At 53.5% G+C, this 19,354-nt stretch overlaps 1 protein-coding gene across 2 annotated transcripts; it reads right to left on the minus strand.

The window, feature by feature from the left end:
• Positions 1 to 223: 223 nt before the first annotated feature.
• Positions 224 to 18,544, minus strand: ARX (aristaless related homeobox). 2 transcript variants are annotated; one of them, XM_045471476.1, is made up of 6 exons: positions 17,235 to 18,518; positions 12,056 to 14,508; positions 9,472 to 10,348; positions 6,811 to 6,856; positions 3,667 to 3,995; positions 224 to 1,423 (listed from the first exon to the last, which is right to left on the minus strand). In XM_045471476.1, the coding sequence occupies exons 2-6, from the start codon at positions 12,249 to 12,251 to the stop codon at positions 1,183 to 1,185; spliced, it is 1,689 nt and encodes a 562-aa protein (XP_045327432.1). In that variant the 5' UTR covers positions 12,252 to 14,508; positions 17,235 to 18,518; the 3' UTR covers positions 224 to 1,182. The 2 variants fall into 2 exon arrangements, with proteins under 2 accessions (XP_045327432.1, XP_045327433.1); XM_045471477.1 differs by lacking the exon at positions 224 to 1,423 and adding an exon at positions 2,936 to 3,182 and having other exon boundaries at positions 17,235 to 18,544.
• Positions 18,545 to 19,354: the final 810 nt, after the last annotated feature.

Below are 19,354 nucleotides of genomic sequence, written 5' to 3' on the forward strand. Positions count from 1 at the left end.
GAGACGCGGGAGGAAACTGCGGCGGCGGCGTCCTTAACTTTTGCAGGAAACCCGAATCCCTTTGAGGATCACATTCAAACCAAGGGCCTCTGCCAGGAAAACGCGCATGCAAATAAACCGAAGAGGTGCCGGAGCGCCAGAGCGCCCCCCCCCCCCCCCCCCCGGCCTCTGCGGGGGCCTGTCCGCTGTCCCCTCAGCGCTTGCATAGAGCATTCACACTTCCTTTTGTTAAACATATAATTTTTTTTTTTATTTTGAGCGTGACACTTCTCCACTAGATAGCAAGGAAAAGTGATAACAATTACACATTACACAAAAGTACTGTACCATTGCCTTTATCTTGAAGGTTTCAGAAGCCTCTACAGTTAATAAGTTAAATAAAGGGCTTGAGTACATAAATATTTGTCTAGGAACCCTACCGTATCTACAACACAGTAAGAATCTACAGGAGGACAAACTTTTACCATACCACGCTGAGTGCAATTGCGTTATAACATTTCAAATATACAAAGCTCTGTTCTTTTTTTTTTTTTAATAACAATGGTATGTACAGAATCAATAATCACAGTTTGGTGACTTCAACAGTCCATATTCTAGCAGAGTATTTCCCTTTGGTTTGATATAAAAACCTTGGTTGGTGTATGATAAAGAAGAGAACAAGAACAAGACGCCCCTTTCCGTTAAGTGCACTGTTAGCTATCTTACAGATTCGCATTCGCTTCCCTGGCCCTGGCTTCACACCGGGGCCCACGCTGGGGGGATCAACTTAGAGCGCCAAAATGCTATTTAAGAAAAAAAAAAAAAAAGCTAAGTGGGGTGTCAGGAGGAAGAGAGGTTGGGTTTCTTAATTTTTTAACTTCAATACCAGGCGTCTTGGAAAGAAAACCTCCCCGATATTTTCAGTAAAGAGCGAGAGAGAGTGGATGTTCAGAGTCGGAGCGAGGTTGGCAGGGGCAGGGGCAGGGGCAGGGGCAGGGGCGGGTGGACAGCCAGCCGAGGAGGTGCCACGTCCGGTAGCGCCAGGGGCTGCCTTGCCCGCATCCGGGCTGCTGCGAAGGCGGCCGCGCTCTCTCAGTGCCGTCTCGGGAGTGTGCTGGTCCTCTGTTTCCATTTGGTCTTGAGTGGTGCTGAGTGAGGTGACCTTTCGGGGTGCGCCCGGGGCGCGAGGGTGGAGGGCAGCCTTTAGCACACCTCCTTGCCCGTGCTGGTGCCCGGCAGGATGTTGAGCTGCGTGAGCTGCGCGGCGTGCTCCTTGGCCTTGAGCCTCAGCGCCGCTATGCTAGAGGCGCGTCTGTCTGCGGCCGCGGTGGCCGGGTCGGCCAGCGCGCCCGACGCCACCGCGCCCTCCACGGCCGGCGTAGGCTGTCTCAGGAGCGCGGCCGCGGTCGACGCGCTGGTCAGGGGGGCCATGGTGGAAAAGAGCCTGCAGGGAGAGCAAACAGCGCGGTCACGGCCTCGGGAGCTGAGCGCGGCGCCGGGGACGGCGTTTCCCGCCGCCTCTCACCAGGGGAGCGGAGGGCCACAGAAGGACGCAGACGGGCGCCGCCGCAGAAGCCCGGAGTCGCAGGGCTAGGGTGGGCCACGGGCTGGGGAGCATGGGCGCTAGGCTGGGGTGCTCTGAGAGGCCTTTACTAGAGCAGGGAACCGGAGGGAAAAAACCAAACAAAAAAAGGCCATGGGGCCAGAGAGCCTGAAGGGAGCAGAGCCGGGGCGGAGGCAGGTCCTGCGACCCAAACCCCCACGGCCCAGTTGCTTGCATTCTGTGGTTTCGCCTAAGAAAGGGTTGTATTCCCAGACCGGGAGCTCCACTTGCCAGAAGAGAGAAGAGAGACAAAGAGAAAAAGAAGAGGAGAGATGGAGGAGTAAAAAAGAGAAAGAAGCGAGAAGGTGGCATTAAAACTGAGTAAGACCTAGGCTGCAGACCTTGTACTCTTCCTAGGGCGCCTTCTCGGCCGGGGACTCCTTTTGCCCTGGGAGAGCTGGCCTTCTTTGTCGGCCTTCCCGCCGACAAGGCCGCCCTCCCGCGCCAGACTGAGCTGCCCGTGCCCAGCCAATGACCGCGAGGTGGGGGTGTGGGGCGCCCGCCTGTTGATTTCCGCTGGGTAGGCCGCTCGGACCCGCCCGCCGCCCCGCGTCCGGGTGCAACGACACCCCTTCCCCATCGCCCTCCCTGTGTCCTGCAGCCTCTCGCCCCAGAGAGCCCCCCCGAACCCGTGACCCCCGCGGGCGGTGCACGGCGACGCCCAAGCCCGGGACCCTAGTCCGTGCCACCGCCTCCAGTCGGCGCCGGGATTGCTTCTCGCGGCGCCTCCCTCCACCTCCTTCGCACGGCACAGCGGTCCTGCAGCCGAGACCAGAGCCGTCCCCGGCCACCCCACCCCAACTACCACCCCAACCCTACCTGCCTCCCCTCCTCCGCCCCCCCCCCACCTCCGCCCCACGCCCATGGTTTTGGCTCTGGGCTCCTGCAGGGCTAATTCTCAGTTTCCGTCATTAGAAATGAGCCCACCAGGATTCGAGGAGAGCCTCCCGCTTCTCCCAGGCCACCTTCTACCCCTCATGCCACCCCCACCGCACTCCTCTTCCAGCCTCTCCAAATCTCTCAGGCGCTCCAGCCGGGGTCTGCCGGCTTTTATGAGCCACTTGTCAGAAGGGAAAGGTGGGGGACGCGAGGTACACAGGACTTAAAATTGTTTGCTCAGAAAAAATAATAGAGTGTGTCCTGGAGGGGGCGTAAGATGCTCTGGTTCCACTAGGTAAACTGAGTCACTAACTACACACTTCGGTGCACTTGCTGTTTATTTTATCGGTTTGTTACGTGAAACTACTTCTCCTTCGTGTCTTTTTTAAAAAATTTTCTCTAAGATGATTTTTTGTTAAGTGGCTGCGCCGTTGGATGAATCTATTATTTCTTTGTTCTCCCAAAGAGAGATCATTGAAGCTGCATTCAGTTTTATTTTCACTGCACTTTCCAACTTAATACATCCCTCCTTTGTTTCTTTGTCTGTGTGATTATACAGACTTTTTATTTCATCATTCGATGTTCATTTAAAGAAAGGGAATTATAATATACGATGAACGGTTTCTTTTATTTCGTTGTCTTGTGCCGCAGTGAGGGTCGGGGCTTGCACATATGGGGGATGGCTGGCGGCGGGTCACTTGAGTGACAGGGAAGTTAGAGTCTGGGGAAGAAAAAAGAGTTCTTTGCACCCAGAGGGCCCCTGGCTCCAGGATTCCTGTAGAAGCCAGGGCTGTGTTGCTCTGCCAGGCCCTGAAGCATGGGGAAGGGTTTTGGCAAAATCTGAAGAGTCATCCCAGCTCTGTAGCCTACACGTGTACACGTTTACACACACACCACCTATGGCCTGAGCTGGTGCTTCCTTCAAATGGTACTTTCACAGCTTCCACTGGACACTCCCAGTTGTCATGGTTGTTGTTACTGCCACCGCCCTCCCCTATGCCACTCGGCCCCAAGTCATTCCCTTCAAGATCCACATTGAGGCAAAATTAGAGAGTATTTTCTTTGACTAAATCTCTAAGAGTTGGCCAAAGAGCAAAGATGTGGTGTAGCCACTACCTGTCTCCTGTCTCCGGCTCCTCCCTGACCCCAGGCTCTCTGTGTGTATTAGAGAGACAGACAGACAGACTCCCGAGGCCGCGCGTTACCTGCCGAACGCAGGGCTGATGAAGGCCGGGTGTCGGAACACAGCGGCTCCGAGGAAAGTGCTCAGGCCCAGCGGCGCCCCGCTGGGCGGCAGACTGGCCGAGCCAGGAGGCGGAGGTAGGCTCGGGAAGGCGGCGGCGGCGGCGGCAGCGGCGGCCGTCCAGGCCGAGTCGAGCGCAGGGTGGTGCGGGGGGAAGGGGCTGGCGTCCAGGTAGGGGCTCAGAGGGTGGGTCGCCGACAGCGGCCCGGGGAAGGGCAGCCCCGGAGGATGGGTCTGAGCGCCCGCCTTCTCCCGCTTGCGCCACTTCGCCCGACGGTTCTGGAACCAAACCTGCAAGGCGGAGAGAGCCGGGGTCGGCGGGGCTCCGGACGCGCGCCCCCTCCCCATCCCACCCCCCCCCTCACCACCACCGCTGGGAACCTTTCCTCCTTTCCGCTGAGGCCGGCGCCCACTCGCTCCTCACTGGCCTCGGGTGATTCAAAGACACCTCTAGGGCCAAACAAGAGGCGAAAAGGAGCCCAAACTTAAGGCCAGCAGGAAATACAGGACAAGCAAACCCTTTCCAGTGCGTATTTCAAATAGCCTCGTTCCTTTCCCAGTTGGAAGAAAATGGTCCCGTGTGTTTAGAGATGGGGACACCGAGGTTTAAACGTCTCCGCTGCCATTTGCTTGCTGTGCGTCTTTAGGCACGTCACTTAAACCTCTCTCAACCTTGGTTTTTCTAATCTGTAAAATGGTGATGATAAAAGTTCACTCATAAGGCTGTTATGTGCGACGAGTAGCACAAAGCATGTGAAAGCTCGGCTGGATAGGGACTCTTGGCTATGGGCAGCCACCCAGAGATGAGTAGGTATCAGGCTGTCGCTGCCCATCAGCTATTCTCGCGGATTTCAGGTTTACCCAAGAGCTGGCAAAATCTCTGCTGTGTTGAAGAGGGGACCTCAGGAAGGCTGTTCATTTATTCTTTCCAGAAATATTTACTGAACACCTAAGAGCACTAAGCTGGATTCTGAGGCTTGGGGGAAGCTGGGAGGGAGGGAAGGAACACACAAGCAAACAAGCCTGCATTGTGGGGGCCAGTCCTCCGTGAAAGGAAAGACGGGGTAGGCGGCCTGCTATGGGCAGGGGCCCTGTGTAGGGCCCGGCTCCACCCAGGAAGGCGCTGACTGTGCGGACCAGGTATGCAGCAACCTGGACAAATCGAAATGAGAGTGCAGGATAGCTGTAGACGTTACACGTCTTCAGAGCTAACAGGCCTTTCTTTCTTTGCAGGATGTGGTTTAAATAGGCTATTTAAATAAGATAGTTCTAGGTTTGGGGGAGATTTTTAGTACAAGGTATCTTCCTAATTGTTAATAGAAAGCAGTTTTAGTAGAGACCTTTACCTGAAATGTGGCAGCTACCATAGTCTAAAAATAACTCCCAGGCGCATGAAATTATTTTTACGTGACCTGTTCGTCACACCCACAGCTAAGAAGATATGCTCCTTCTCCCCTGAAGGCATTAATATTTTTAGGTTGGGGTTTATGCCTGCACACAAGTCTAAAAATTAAGAATGAACTCCGGGGCTATACAGAGTTATATTAAAAACATAATGTAAATGATCCTGGAGGAATTTGTTTGGGTTTTTTTTTTTTTATTTTAAAGACATCCACGCCTTTCATATAGATACACTGGAGGCTGTCTTACTAGCACTAGTATCTAAGCTTGGCTTGACTTCTAGACAGCCACATACGGCAAGAAAAATCGAGAATCCAAATCGTTTGATTATTTAAAATCCTGCTGCGCAGGAGCCCATCCATAACATTCCACAGCCCTGGAATAATCTATTTGTGAATTGGAGAAACACTCTAGTGTGGAAATTCAGAGGCTTGAAAAAGTAAGACTAGATGGGACCAGGCTGGGTGGGCAGCTTTTGTGTATCCAAATCTGTCTAGACGAGAATATCCGCCACTCTTCGATGGCAGTGAAAGGAGTAAAGGACGGGAGGGGGGCAGGGGAGGCAGAATGCCCTCAAAGAACGTGGAAACCTTTTACAGACAGATCATCTCTCCCGGCTCCACTGCAATTATCAAGATGTCCCCCTGCAATTCCTCATTATTGAATTAATACCTCTGAGGCCCCCCAAAGGTAAACGAAAGGACTCTAATAATTCATATTCACTTAATTACATCTTCTCCAGTGAATAGGGAGAGAGGAGAAGGGGAGGGGGCGCTCTCTTTCTTTTTAAAAGTTATTTAACTTTCCCACGACTCGTTCCCCTGAGCTGAAAACACGGAGTTGCTGTCACATCTCTGTTTGACAATGGAGAAATGTGTCAACAGAAGGGAGGGGACAGGCCTCATCATTAGCCCTCTAATGCAAGAAGCTGTTGTGTATTAAATGAGCCATATGGAATTTATTGTGCTTTATCAGCGCTTGATTTTGACTGTAAAGTGATTCACTCAGCTCCTAACCCAGGGACATCTGTTTTCTGTTGGCCGTCGGGGCTGCCCAGTGTTGATCGTCTCTCTGGTTATGAGGCCTGGGTTCGGAAATGCACTCTGGTATGGGGCTGCAAACACCTTTAATAGCATTGCACTCACTCCCTATTAGATCAATGTGGGCTCATTGCTATAAAAAATGGGAAATCAAATAGCATTAGCCAGCTCCTTGTGCGGGCGGAGGGGAAATCAAACAGCATTTTGCCTTCAAATGGCCCTGTTTGTTCTAGCACTAAGTGGGCTTTTATGAAGCCCGATTGGAGACTTAATCGCAGCCAAATACCTGCTTGGAGCTGAGCGGATTTGTCTAACAACCAAATCCATGCTCCATCCCATTATTTCAATCAGGAGAAGTCACTCCTCCGATTGTTTCCTACAGGGGCTGTGGAACCAGGGGGCTCCTGACTGCATTTCAGGGGCCCTGAAACTCCTCTTCTGATCCCGGACTCCTCCCTCAAGGCTCCCAAACCCAGAAACCTTCCCCTCCAACCTCCCAGGTCTCCATATTTTAATCTTTTGGGGCATGTGTGTTTGGATCTGCTTTTCTGATTCTGCTCCTCTTCATTTTACAAAGGGGGTCTCAACCCACACCAGTTCATCAACTCCCCTCTCTCCCACTCTCCCCCCACCCCTGCCTCCCCGCTCTCTGCAGCGCAGCTCACCTGGACTCGAGCCTCAGTCAAATCCAGCCTCATGGCCAATTCCTCCCTATAAGAAAGTAACACACAGACAGGAGGTCACAGCAGGCTCCAGCAAACCTTCCCAGCCACCTTCCCCTTTCTGGCAGGCTTCCTCCATCAGGGCCTCTCCTGGCTGCCTGCCTGCCCTCACCCCCAAACATATGGGCATCGTGATCCCTTCACCACTCAAGTGCCTACTATTTGATTGAAAACATAAAAACACACGACACGTTGCTTGATGTAAGATGTTGTAGTGTATCATCCTATATTCAAGAGTGACAAGCGTGGCTTCTTGAGTCTCTAAGTCGAACTGGGCACTCGCATTCGCCCCCACTCTCCCTTAAGCCAGAGTTAGACAAGAAACACACAGGCACACAACGCTCATACCCTGTTTTGTCCTCATATTACATGCGAGAAGAACTCAGCACTCAACCACAAATTTGTTTTCGTGCCCTTGGTTTCTTTCTGCCTTAAAATTTTTTTTTCTGCCCCCTCTTTTCTCTCTCTCCCTCTCTTTCCAGCTCTCCGCCTTTCCCTTCATCTCTCTCTCTCTCTCCTCCGCCTCCCTCCCTCCCTCTTCCCTTAGGTCATACTCCCCATTACCCTCTGGAGATATGTTAAGCTTGTTAAGAGTTCAGTGGGGTAATTTTTTGATTAAACAAAATTCTGCGCACCTCCTGACTCCAGTGCCCACTACAAACCCTGCCCATCTCAGGGGAAGTCGATTTAACTGAAACCCTACCCCGTCATTGCAGTTATTACTGCGACAATTAAGGCAAATAGGAAACCATTAAGATGCTGTAAAATGCCTTACGTACGACCTGTTTACCGAAAATCTGAGCTTGAGAGAATAATTGGCTGTACCCCCGCTAATATGGAAGATCGGGGGCTGCCCTAGCCTGGGACCTGGGTCCGCACTGCCGGCAGGCCCCCCAGTCCACACTTGAAACTTCAGGACCAGGAGGAAACCGGCTCACCAAGCAGCGCAGCGCTTTCGGCTGCCCCCCTGCTGCAGTGAGCACCAGCAAATCTAAAACCTCACTGTTGGCTGGCTCCCTGCCCGAACTAAGGAGCTCTAAGTAACCCCCAGTCGGAAGGGGTGGGCACGGGGCAGTGAAGAGGAGCTGCCCCCTTTCACATACTATGGTTCCCCCCGGAGAAGGTAAAAAAGGGCGGACCTGGGTGCCAATCGACACCACATCATTTTCTTCTTTTGAAACACACATGTGTGATAAATGCAAAAAGCAGGTCGGCCAGTTAGCTATTGGACAGCACACACAGATTTTAAATTTTGTGTTCTTTTTTAAAGAAAATGAAGGGACTGGATGATATAAGGAGGACCAACTTTAGCTCAAGGGATGACCAAGTTTAGTGTATGCCAGCACCAGATCAACTCTTTTCCATTACTGGTTAGGAGAGAGTCTGGCCATTACTTGCCAGATCAACAACACTTTAGAGCTGGCTCGGGCCTCGTCAGCTCTGAGCAGCAATGTCTCCTGCGGTTCAAAAGGGTGGGCAGCTTTCCGCTTCTAAAATGCATATTGAAAAGCTGCACACGTCTTGAGTGAACAAGCTGCCGGAGCTTGACAAGCCCTGCGCCAGGCAGACACCCAGCCCTCTCTCCCGACCTACTGTAGGAAGTTTGCCCAGACGCTGGCTCCTCGCCTGAGCCCAGATCTTGGCTGTAGGGTGGGAGAGGAAGGCCCCCAGGCAGCCAGCGCTCCAGGTTGGATGGATAAGCTGGGGCCCAGGGGCTCAGTCCTCTCACCTCTTTCCTCAAAACACTCGGGCAAGAGGGAACTGGAGCGTGATCAGGCGGAACACCCTGGCCGGACAGCCGTCCGAAGAGAAAAATCCCCCCAGCTGTTTGGTCCACTGTCTGCCTGGCTGCCAGCATTCATGTCCCACCCCTGTAAACCCGTGTGCATGAAATGAACGCTGGGCTTAATGTGTGTGGGGGGGAAGAGAGGACAGCAATGAGAGGGGAAGATTCTGCCTGCTGCCCCCCAGATGTACAGATACCAAATCCTGTCCAGTGCTGACTTCCTGCCGTTATTTTAGGAGTCCTCAAACGACAGAACTTGACTCTTTTTTAAAGGCCTTCTCCGCAGGCACGGGCTCCAGCTCTACTGTGAACAGCGAACAGCGTAACTGATACCCACCAGTCTCCTGGGGCATCAGGCGGGGGTGGCGAGCGCACCACACAGTGGCCAAAAATAGCCCCTGTTTTTGCCTTGGCCGAGAGGGCCCCGCAGCGCTTCCTGCGCCTCGCCCGGGACCTGGCCGGGACCGAAGCGCCCGGGGTCCTGAGTATGTGCGCTGGGGTACGCGTGCCTCCAAGGTGGTGCGTTCAGGCACCCTTTGGAGAGGCCGTTCTTCTCTAACTAAAACTCGTAATTTGAAAAAATTAAACTGGAGAGACTTTGGGAAGGAAAGAAATCATCCCAGTCCAAACTTAAAGCCCGGAGTAGGGGTGGGGTTGGGTGTGGGTAGTTTTTGGTGAGCAGGGGTGGGTGCACTGCGAGGGCACACCTGGGTACAGTCCAGGAGCCAAGCCCCTGCCCACCCGCCTTCCCTCCCTGGGGCCCGCGTGAGCTCTCCACTAGCTACCGCCGCGAAAGCCGCGACCCTCCCCTCACGTACCTGGTGAAGACGTCTGGATAGTGCGTCTTCTGGAAGGCCCGCTCCAGTTCCTCCAGCTGGTAGCTGGTGAACGTGGTGCGGTAGCGCCGCTGTTTGCGCTTCAGCAGCCCCTCCTCCGAATCGCTGCCCGCTGACAGGCACACGCTGTCCTCGCCGTCCTTGCCCTCAGCGTCCTCTGGGTGCAGCAGCAGCTCCTCCTTGGGCGATAGCTCCCCGCCCTCGGTGGCCACGGCGGCGGCAGCGGCGGCGGCTACCGCGCCAGTGGCGGCCACGGCACAGCGCCGGGGCTCCTTGAGCAGCGCGCGGGCGTCGTCCTCCAGCAGCTCCTCCTCGTCGTCCTCCAGCAGCTCCTCTTCCTCGTCCTCGTCCTCTTCATCCTCCAGTAGCTCCTCCTCGTCGTCCTCGGCGCCCGTACCGCCACCCGCCGCCGGGGCGCCACCGGGGCCGCTGGCCGCGCCGAGGCGCTCGTCCGGGTGCGCGGCGCCCCCCGGGCCACCCAGCTCGTCCAGCGCGGGCGGCGGCGGCACGAAGGGCGCCCCGTTCTCGCGGTACGACTTGCTGCGGCTGATGCTCACCTGCGGTGCCTGACTGATCTTGAGCGTGTCCCAGGCCGCGGCGGCGGCGGCCGCGGCGGCCGCGGCGGCCCCCGCGCCGTCCGGCCGCTCCCCGGGCCGCGCGTTTGGCGGCGGCGGCGGAGGGGCCTCCCCGCGCGGACCCGCGGTGGCCGTGGCCGCCGCCGCGGCCGCCGCCGCCGCAGCCGCCGCCGCCGCCGCGGCGCCCTGGAGGAGGCGGCCCCCGCCAGGGCCGTACAGGCGCCGCAGCTTGGGCGGCAGGTGCAGCTCAGCCTCGAACGGGGCGCCGCTGCCCTTGGGGGAGCCTGCGGGCAAGGGAGAGCGGTCAGCGCGCTGGTCAGCCGGGCGTCCCCGCCAGAGCCGCCGCCCGAGGCCGGCCCGCCACTGCTTTCTCGGCGCCTAGGCCCCGGCCCCCCCTCCCGCGTGCAACCGGACTTGGACCCCCTTCTCTTTCCCACTTTTCTTGCTTTTTCTTTTTCTTTCTCTTGTTTCTTTCTCTTTTTTTCTTCGGTCCTCCTCCGCCCCTCGCCTCTCTCCTTGCCCTCTCCCACTCTTCCCTTTATTTCCTTTCTTCCTTCCTTTTACCTCTTTCTCTCCCTCTTTCTCTTCCTTTCGTTGTTACTTTCCTTCTCTTTTTCTTTCTCTACCGTCCCCCCTTTCTTTCCTCATTTTTCTCTTCTCCCCCTTCCTTCCTTTTTGTGCGCTTTCCGCGCGCTCTCTCTCCTCGTCCTTTCTTCATTTCTTTTTTCTTTCCCTTTGCTCTTTCTCTCACTTCGGGGCATGGAAGAACCTGAAAACATTCAACAACTTGGAAAAAAAAATCACTACCACCCTGAAAACTCTGCGCACGACCTCTGCCGCTGCTCTGCCACGCAGGCCCAGGCTGGCGAGAGGGGCGCTGCCCTGTGAGCGACCCCTGGGGGGGCTGAGGAAGCGGCCCAGTGGCCCTGAGCGCGGGCCGTGCCCCAACCGCCCGCAGCTGGAGGGGGCGACGGCTCCTTGCACAGAAAGGCAAAGAAAAATCGTCCTGGAGAAAATTGGCTCCGAAAGGCCTGGGAGGGGGCATAAGGGGGGTACAACACGCACAGGCCGCTCTTTCCCTTCGAGGAAGCGCCTGGCATAGGTGCCACTGCAGGCTAAAAAAAGAAAAGGAAAAAGTCAGTTTTATTTTAAACGGCCCCTTCTCTGCCATCTGCTCCTGTCTTCCAAGTGGCGCTGCGGCTGGACCGCTGGATTTGGGATTTTGAAAGAAATCAACAATTCTTTCCCTGTGATACCTCTGCAGTCAGCTCAAGGCGAAACTTGAGCGTAACAGGTTCGGGGCAAAACGACGGTTCTTTTGGAATTTTTAATTAAAAAAAAATAAAACCTTTTAAATATTTCAACTCTATTTTTAAAAATAACACAGCAGAGAAAAAATAGTACCCAGAAGCCTCACATTTCATACATTTCAAATACAATAAGGAGCATTTGGGTAATCCCAGGGAGATGTTTTCTGCGAAGCTTGGGTTTAAAAGGTCACAAGTAATCTACAATTAAAAAAAGAAAGAAAGGGCGGGGGGAGGGGTGGGGAGAACACCGCATATAAAGAAATCCTCCAGGGAGGAAAGACCAAGGCTCAGTCTGTCTGGAGACCCCTATTCACAGCTTTAGGGGTTCTTGTCTTCAAGTTGTTGTTACAAGGGTCCACCAGGCACCTGCTGTTTCTGACCTGTCGCCCCTCTTCAGAGCACTCCCAAGGCCACCAAAGCGGGTATTTAAACGACCTCAATACCGAGAATTTAAGCCCCCACCCCCTCCAAAGCGATGCTTGGCCTCTGTTTCTGGAAGCAAAGAGGAAGAGGCAGCCCCTGGCGAGATGTTTGCCGCTCTTTGAGACACCAGGCCTCAGAGTTGTTCTCTCTCTTTCCTCCATGTCCACCTTGACAACCCCAGGCCCCTGGCCCCCGAACATCAAACATCCAAACCAGTGCCCAGCGCTCTTTGTAGGTGCCTGGTGAGCGCAACCTTACCTTGCACGGCCTTTTCCTGGTCGGCGCGGCTGGCCAGTGGGGCGGGCAAGCTCTGCGCGGCTCCCAGCAGCCGCATTTTGCAAGGGCTCCTTCGGCCCAGGATGCTGTCGATGCAGTAGGAGGAGAGCAAAGTTGGAGATTTACTTTTGCACTCGGGCCTCTCCGAGCAGCCCTCCTCCTGGTACTGATTGCTCATGGCTGGGGCTTTTTCCCTGGGCGCAGAGAGCGGGGCCGCTGGCTGCCTCTCCTGAAGGGTGGGATAATGGGTGTGTGTTGGGGGGTGGGGTTAGATGGCTGGTTATAGTGGATATTACTGCGGTCTCTGCGCCTCTGTCTCCCTCGGTTGCCGGCTGTTGCCTCCCGCCCTGCCCGCGGCCGGAGCTCGCCCTCTCCGCGCTCAGGACAGGCAGTAACAAGTGTAGTGAGCAGCGAGCGCTGAGCTCTGGAGTCTCTCTCCTCCACGTGCTGAGAGGCGCACTGTGATTGGCTCTCGCCAGAGGCCGGGCTGCACCGGGCTGCGGGCTCAGCGCAAAGCCTGGACTGGAGTCCGGAAAGGCCGGCGAGGGGTTGGGGGGGGCGGTGCGGAGGATGAGGGGACAGCAAGCTGTCACCCAAACCATTTTTTTCTTTTTTTGTTTTTAACTAACAACTTTCTAACTTATCCATCTTCGTCCCGCAGCTTCCCCTTTAACCCTTCAAGACTGGCCCGAAGCTCTAGCTTATTCTGATGTCAGGCCTGTGGGTGCCCCTTGGGCGCCGTGCGCCCCTTCCACCAACCAGGGGACCTTGCTTCCTGGAGGCGAGGCCTGGAGGCTCGCGTTCAGACTGACTTGGTACTTTTCAAAGCCAGAATTGCGGTCGCAGGACAGCGCCTCGACCTCAGTGGCGCCCAGTCGCCGTCCTCTTTAGGCCGGACGAGCCTCCGAGGTGTCAGGGGGATGGCCGCCAGCAAACAACCGCTGTTTGAGCGCTCACTTTTGTCTTGTGGCCCAACGCCTTGAGCAGTTAGTCTTCACTCTGAGCCGGGAGGCTGCTCTCTGGTTTGCAGCGTCCCCCGACTTCTCTTACCTCCGTCTTTAACTCTGGGAAAAGTCCGCTTCAAGACAAAGCTCGGCCAGTGGAGCGCGGCCTTCACTAGAGCAGTTACAGGGCAAAAAGGGACAGGAGAGTGTCGACTGCGGGGTCTGGGAGTCTCCCTCTTCTCCCCAGACTCGCTTCTCTCTTCTTTCCGCAAGTTCGCTTCCACTAGTTAGGCTGTCACCCCGAGGTCGGACGCTCCCAAATCTCATGCAAGGAGCGGAACTGTGGGGGCCCTGAGTGCTCCAGGGTGGGAAAGACCCAGGTTCGGCTGCTACCAAGTCTGAGCGCCTACATTTCTGAATTCTTAGGGCCCGGCTCCCATTAGCAAAGGTAAGAGAGTGAGCCTATGATTGAACGAACGCGTTTCTTCCCAAACAACTTACTGCGTGTCCAGCACTGAGAATCGAGACCAATTGTGACTGAAGTTGGGCCAAGCCAGTGCGAGGGTTTGGCACGAACGCCCACTTTTTCTGGGTGCTGGGCTCAAGGGACTGCCAGGGGCCCCGACGCTGGCAGGGTGGGGGCAAGGGTGGTGGGTGGGACAGGGACCGGCGAGGGGGAATCCACGCCGGGTTTTCCTCTCTCAACCCCCTTCAATATGTCAAAGAGAAAAGCGTTTTACAAAGGATTATACTTGAATCACTTACAGTCAGTATTTAAAAATACAAGAATGCATAACTGGGATTTTTTTTTTCCAGCCATAAACATCTGCATAACTCTTGGATGCGGGTGGGTGGGCGGCCGACAGATTGAGCTGGCTTGGCTGGAGCATTCAGGATACGACTTGAGGAGGATGAAGGGTTGGGAATGGGTATATTAATATTGTTAATACTAATGCTGATATTACTACTACTATTAAAGGCAAGAGGAAAAATATGTCTCTCTGTGTCCTTCTCTCTTTCTGTCTTTTAGCTTGATTCTCACCAGTTTTTCTGACACTTGGATGTTCGGACCCGGGAACGGAGGAGTCCCTGAGCTATCTCTGACGTTTGATTTTCTTTTAAGCCCTGCCTGCTGGTCCAAGGCACCTGGGAGATTCTGCCTTTCCTGCATTCCTCCTTTTTCCATCCTCATCAACAGTTCGGCGTTTTGATACCGTCCCATTCAGCTTTCGATTAACGTTCGGCACGCCGATTCCCTCCCCAGCCGCGAGAGCCCACTCCTGGGAAGCGGGTCTGGACGCAGCTGTAAAGACGCGTCGGTTTCCTCCAAGCCTCCAGCCGCGGACCCTCGCGGGCGTCCCAGCGGCTGGTCGCTGGGAGAAACAGAGGCACTTTTCCCTCACGGGAGGGCCCTGCGTCGGAAATCCACAAGACCCGGCTGCTGGGTGGCTCCGTGACTTCAGAGTCGGCTCCGCACACGCAAGGAGTGGGCTGAAAATGAGTCCAAAAAAGATCGTGTTAAACAAAAAGAGACACAAATGTACAAATCATTTCTGAGAGCCTAACAGTGTTTCAACTCTCTCGGTGGAAGATTTCTTTGCTTCCGTCTCTCTCCTCCCCCTTCTGCAGCTGTTCTCCTTTTTTTAAAAAAGAAGTCGGACTTTCTGCTGGGGTGTATTCTAATTTTAATCATCCACTGTAAAAGGGGAGGTTAACATAGACTTTCTGATTCTGACTTAATGACCCCTGGAATTTAATTCTATTAATAGAATATAATGTGTTTGTTTGGGAAACCTGTTTGAAAACACTAGATTTGTTATTTTATTTTGTTTATTTTTGGTATTTCTAATCAATCTTCCCCAGTGAGGACGCTATTGGGAAGGCACATCCATTCACTTTGGGGAAAAGGGCCTGACCCAGTTCACTTTACACCCAGCAGCCCTGAGATAATCTTTGTCACAATTCAATACCAACTTCAAAATCTACAATTGACTCTTGCTATTCCCAAAAGATTAAATTAAACAACAACAACAGAAAACTTTTCTAGCATACCCCCTGGAAGACAGAATCTGCTGTCATCCCCAGAGTGTCTAACCAGAATATGGGTTTAAGGTGTACATGTTATCCTATTTGTTATTTTATTTTATTTTTTTTTAGATAAGCTTTACACCCAACATGGGGCTTGAACTCACAACCCTGAGATCAAGAGTCTCATGCTCCACCAACCGAGCCAGCCAGGCACCCTTCCTATTTGTTATTTTAGAAAACAAAAATGATACTTCTCATATCTAGGAAGAATTTAGCTGATTTGTTGAGTAGGTAAACGTGTAAGAATTGGGCTATAGGATGTGTATAAAAACTTTTAGTTTAGCCAATTTCATATTTACTGTCATCTCTCTTTTACCCACGAATCAAAGTAATTTCATTTTACTGGCAACATTTTTCACATTTGTACTTTGAAATTCACAACTCCTGGTTCCTCTTGTATTTGAGGTCTGTAACTGTTGGTCACCCCCCCCCCCCCCCCCCGCCCCGGGCTGCCTAGAAAACAATAGTTTGCAGTTCATTTGCCTTTAAAATCAATCACTAAAATAAAAATGACAGTTATGGTCAGAAGTGAGGGTCAGAAGTGTTTAAAACTGTTGTTTATGGTGAAAGACGAGGCTTGTCCCCAGGACTGGAAATAATAATTACCTAGAAGAGGCAGATGGAAGAAACTCCTTTCTTTTCCGTGGTGAGAACTAATTCTACACTGCAGTTTCAAAATTATATTTGCAAGAAATGCAGGCTAAGGGGGTGGCAGTTTGATGTCATTATCCAGGGGGAAAATGTTTGCAGGAGAGTTAACCTTGCACACTTCTCATTTCAGATGTTTTAATTTACTGTGCAATATATGCATAGATAAATAAAGCAGTGATGGGCTTTCAGCCTCACCGGACACTCAGGTCCCCTTAAATTATGCTCAACCTCTTCAAAACATATATTTAAACAATAGAAATAAACTTCGTTGGACTCTGGCGACCAATTTGGAAGCCATTGGAAGGGAAGACAATAAGTCCTGATTACACTCGAGGATTCTCTGTGATGTGATATCCCCTTTGCCAAGTAATTTTGCTGTTTTATTTATTTAATTTTTTTAACAAACTTTCATTCATTTATGGTCTTCCGCAACCTGCTAATTTAACACTGGAGCGCGTTATTGCAGTGTTAGGAGGAGAGAAAGAGGGAGAGAAAACAACAATACTGCAATGATCCAAATGATACAGTAGAATTATAGCAATTATAGTTCTACTTGTGGAAGAAAACCTTGCTGAGATCAGGCAAACAAACTGAAGCCTTGTGAGGATAACAAGCGTCGGGATTGACAGCCGGTGCTGGGAAGAGCCGGAGGGCATAAACAGAAATATTTGCCTCCCCCCCCACCCCCCTTAACTCCAACCAGTTAAGGTTAACCTCCTCAAATGCTGCCTTCAGAGTCTTATCCATTTCAGGGTATGCATTTTATATACAAATCGAGGTCTCTCCTTCTGGCAGTCTGGTAATAGGCGGAAAATACAACATAATCCGCTTGCCTAGCTCTTGGTCCTCGCCTTCTCTGCCCCCTGCTTGCCCTCCACTCCCTACCCCTGCCTCAGTTCTCCCCAAGGCTGCTGGGATCTGTCTGTGGACGGTGTTTGTTTGTTGATGTGTTTTCAAAGAATCAGCCTTCGGAAAGGTCCAAAGGCACTGGTAACTTGGATTTCCAAGGAAGACTCCTTGGTGTTTGCTGATCCCCACCCCCCTTCTACGCGCCCTGTCGTCCGCCTGAACCCTGGGTTCCACCAACAGGGCTCAGCTGTGAGAGGTTTGTGGGGAAGCAGTGCTTTTGGAAGCGCCCCGAAAACCATGGCCAAGCTCTAAGGTACCGACGTGTGGGTGTGATCACTGCGTTAGGACAGCTCCCCTTATTTGCAAACCTCGCCACTTTTGGTTACCCATCAGCAGGCAAGGATGGGGGTGGGGAGGGAGAACTAGAGAGAAAACAGACCCACCTCCATCCCAATCATCCACCCAGGCGGCCAACCGAGGCATTTTTCAGCTTTGCTCTAAGCACAAAGCCAGGCGAGATGGTCGCAGGCTCACATCTGCCCTCGGAAGGCGGGGGTGGCTGGGGGTGAGCAGAGGAGCGGGAGGTCCCCCCCTTCCCACCGGCGAGAAGCAAGCGGTGGGGCTCTCACCCTGAGTCCCTCGGCGGGAGCCCCTCCCATCTCCTGCCGCACCATTCCCCAGGTTTCCAGACCAGAGAGGGAAACTTCTCGGCGCCCTGTAATCATCACCATCAGGTTTCTCCTCTCCAATGCCGCCGGACTGCGGGACCCTGAGTGCGTCCAGGGTCGAGGCGTCCCGGGTGCAGCCAGCGTTACTCTGTAGCTGTTCCTGGCGTCCCCGGACGTGGGGGGCGGGTGAGCGGAGGGCATGGGTGGGAGTTCACGTAAAGGAGCAGCGAGGGACCCAATGCCGGCGTCAGTCCGGAGGCCCAGCCGACCCCGGCAGTCGGCGTACTCTCAGGGGAGCCCCCCTGGCGGGCTCGGCTCGGCTCGGCGCCACGGCCAGAGCGCGCCCCCTAGCGGGGTCTCCGGGTGGGCCAGGCCCTTCAGCCGCAGCCTCTGGGCACTGAAGTTGGCAGATCCTAGTGATACGGCAGGAATGAATGGGGGAAGAAAACAAAAGCCTTGGAAACATTTCCAAGTGTGCAATAAAAGACCCATCTGTACCTTTCTTCTCCAGCGCGTTCGTGGTTAATGTCCCCCCATGCGCGCGAGAGGGGAGATAATTGCTGGGTGGATTCTTGCTGGCGAACCTCAGGAAACACTGGCCCGAGAAGTGGAATGATTGGGGGTGGGGGGAAGGCAAGCATGCGGAGGCTGCAACACCAGCCTGAGATCTGAATCTGCCCGCTGGGGTGTTCATGGGGTCTTGCCCGCCTGTGCCCTCAGGTTCCTCAGTCCCTGGTAAGGGGTCATCTGAAGGTAGCTACTCTAATATTTCTGTAACGCCACATTCTGGCTCTGCGACCCCCTCCCACCTTCTGACTCTAGAATACTCCACCTTCGGATTATAGGATTCTCCAGTTTTTGCCTCAGTGATTATCACCCTCCCTTCTGTCTTCATGATTCCTCCACCTTCTGACTCGGTCCCACACCCGTGACTTGACGGCCCCCTATTTTCTGACTCTCAGGGAATCTGACCACCGCCCTGCTCCCCTTCCCCAGGCACCACTTCCCTCCGGCAGCATCTGCATCGGGAGATCCTCTACCCCAGATTCCACCGCTCTCCACTACTCCCAAATCACCTACTCCCACTTGGTCTGGCCAGAAATGCAGAAAAGAGAAATGCAGGGTTCATGTCCATCCCCTTTGGATCAATCTGAAAATGTTGAGTTTTCTTGAAGCTCTTAGAACCTCTGGTGAAAAGTTACTAATGAAGACTTTTCAAAGATGAAAAATTATTCTATTCAATCCATAACTTGGTATTTCTTTTGCACTAGTGTGTTAAACCTCACCCATCAATCAGAAAAACACAAATCGAGCTTCTCAAGATGTGGAGTGTCTACATACATACGTCCTCAGCCCTGCAGGATTTTAAAGTCATGCTAAGGCCACCAAAACATTTAATGGGTAAGGCCTAGAAAGGAGGGTCCAAAAATAGGAGTGATAACGGCTCTTTACAGTCTCTTTTTTTTGCGTTGTGTCTCGCTAATTGGGAAGTTCAACACCAGGTTTTCCCTGCCTAGAAAAGGCTGGTATTTCGGAGTGGGGGGAGCAGATGGAAGGGGTCCTATGGGAAGGGAGGCGTGGATGTCCCCGTGTTTAATTAAGAGTTGCATTGTGTTGAAGGGAGGAGAGAAGATGCCAAGGCCGAGCAGCGTTCTGTTCCCTTCGTCACAAAATAACCTGCAAGAAAGAAAGAAAGAAAGAAAGAGAAAAAGAAAGAAAGAAAGAAAAGCCCGCGAGTAAGACAGAGCCGGCTCTCTGCAATAGATACCATTAGAACTACACTGCCTCTGGAATAAAGCTATCTAATTTCCTGCCGCAAATCACTTACCCGATCAGAAAACACAAATAGCTGAACAGAAGGGGGAAAAAAATAGAGGAGGAGGACGAGGACGAGGACGAGGACGAGGAAGAAAGGCCCCCGGAATAAAAATAACTGCGCAAAAGGGCTTGCATTCCACGCGTTGACAGGCGTCTCCTCCAAATCTGGGGCAGTCGCGTCCTCCCCCAACGGTCCCCCTTCTGCCCCCGGACTTGCCAGCCCACCCAGGATCCGTTTCGGGGACACTCAGCATCTTTGGGGG

The sequence above is a fragment of the Leopardus geoffroyi genome, chromosome X (assembly GCF_018350155.1).
Source record: "Leopardus geoffroyi isolate Oge1 chromosome X, O.geoffroyi_Oge1_pat1.0, whole genome shotgun sequence".
NCBI classification, from domain to species: domain Eukaryota; kingdom Metazoa; phylum Chordata; class Mammalia; order Carnivora; family Felidae; genus Leopardus; species Leopardus geoffroyi.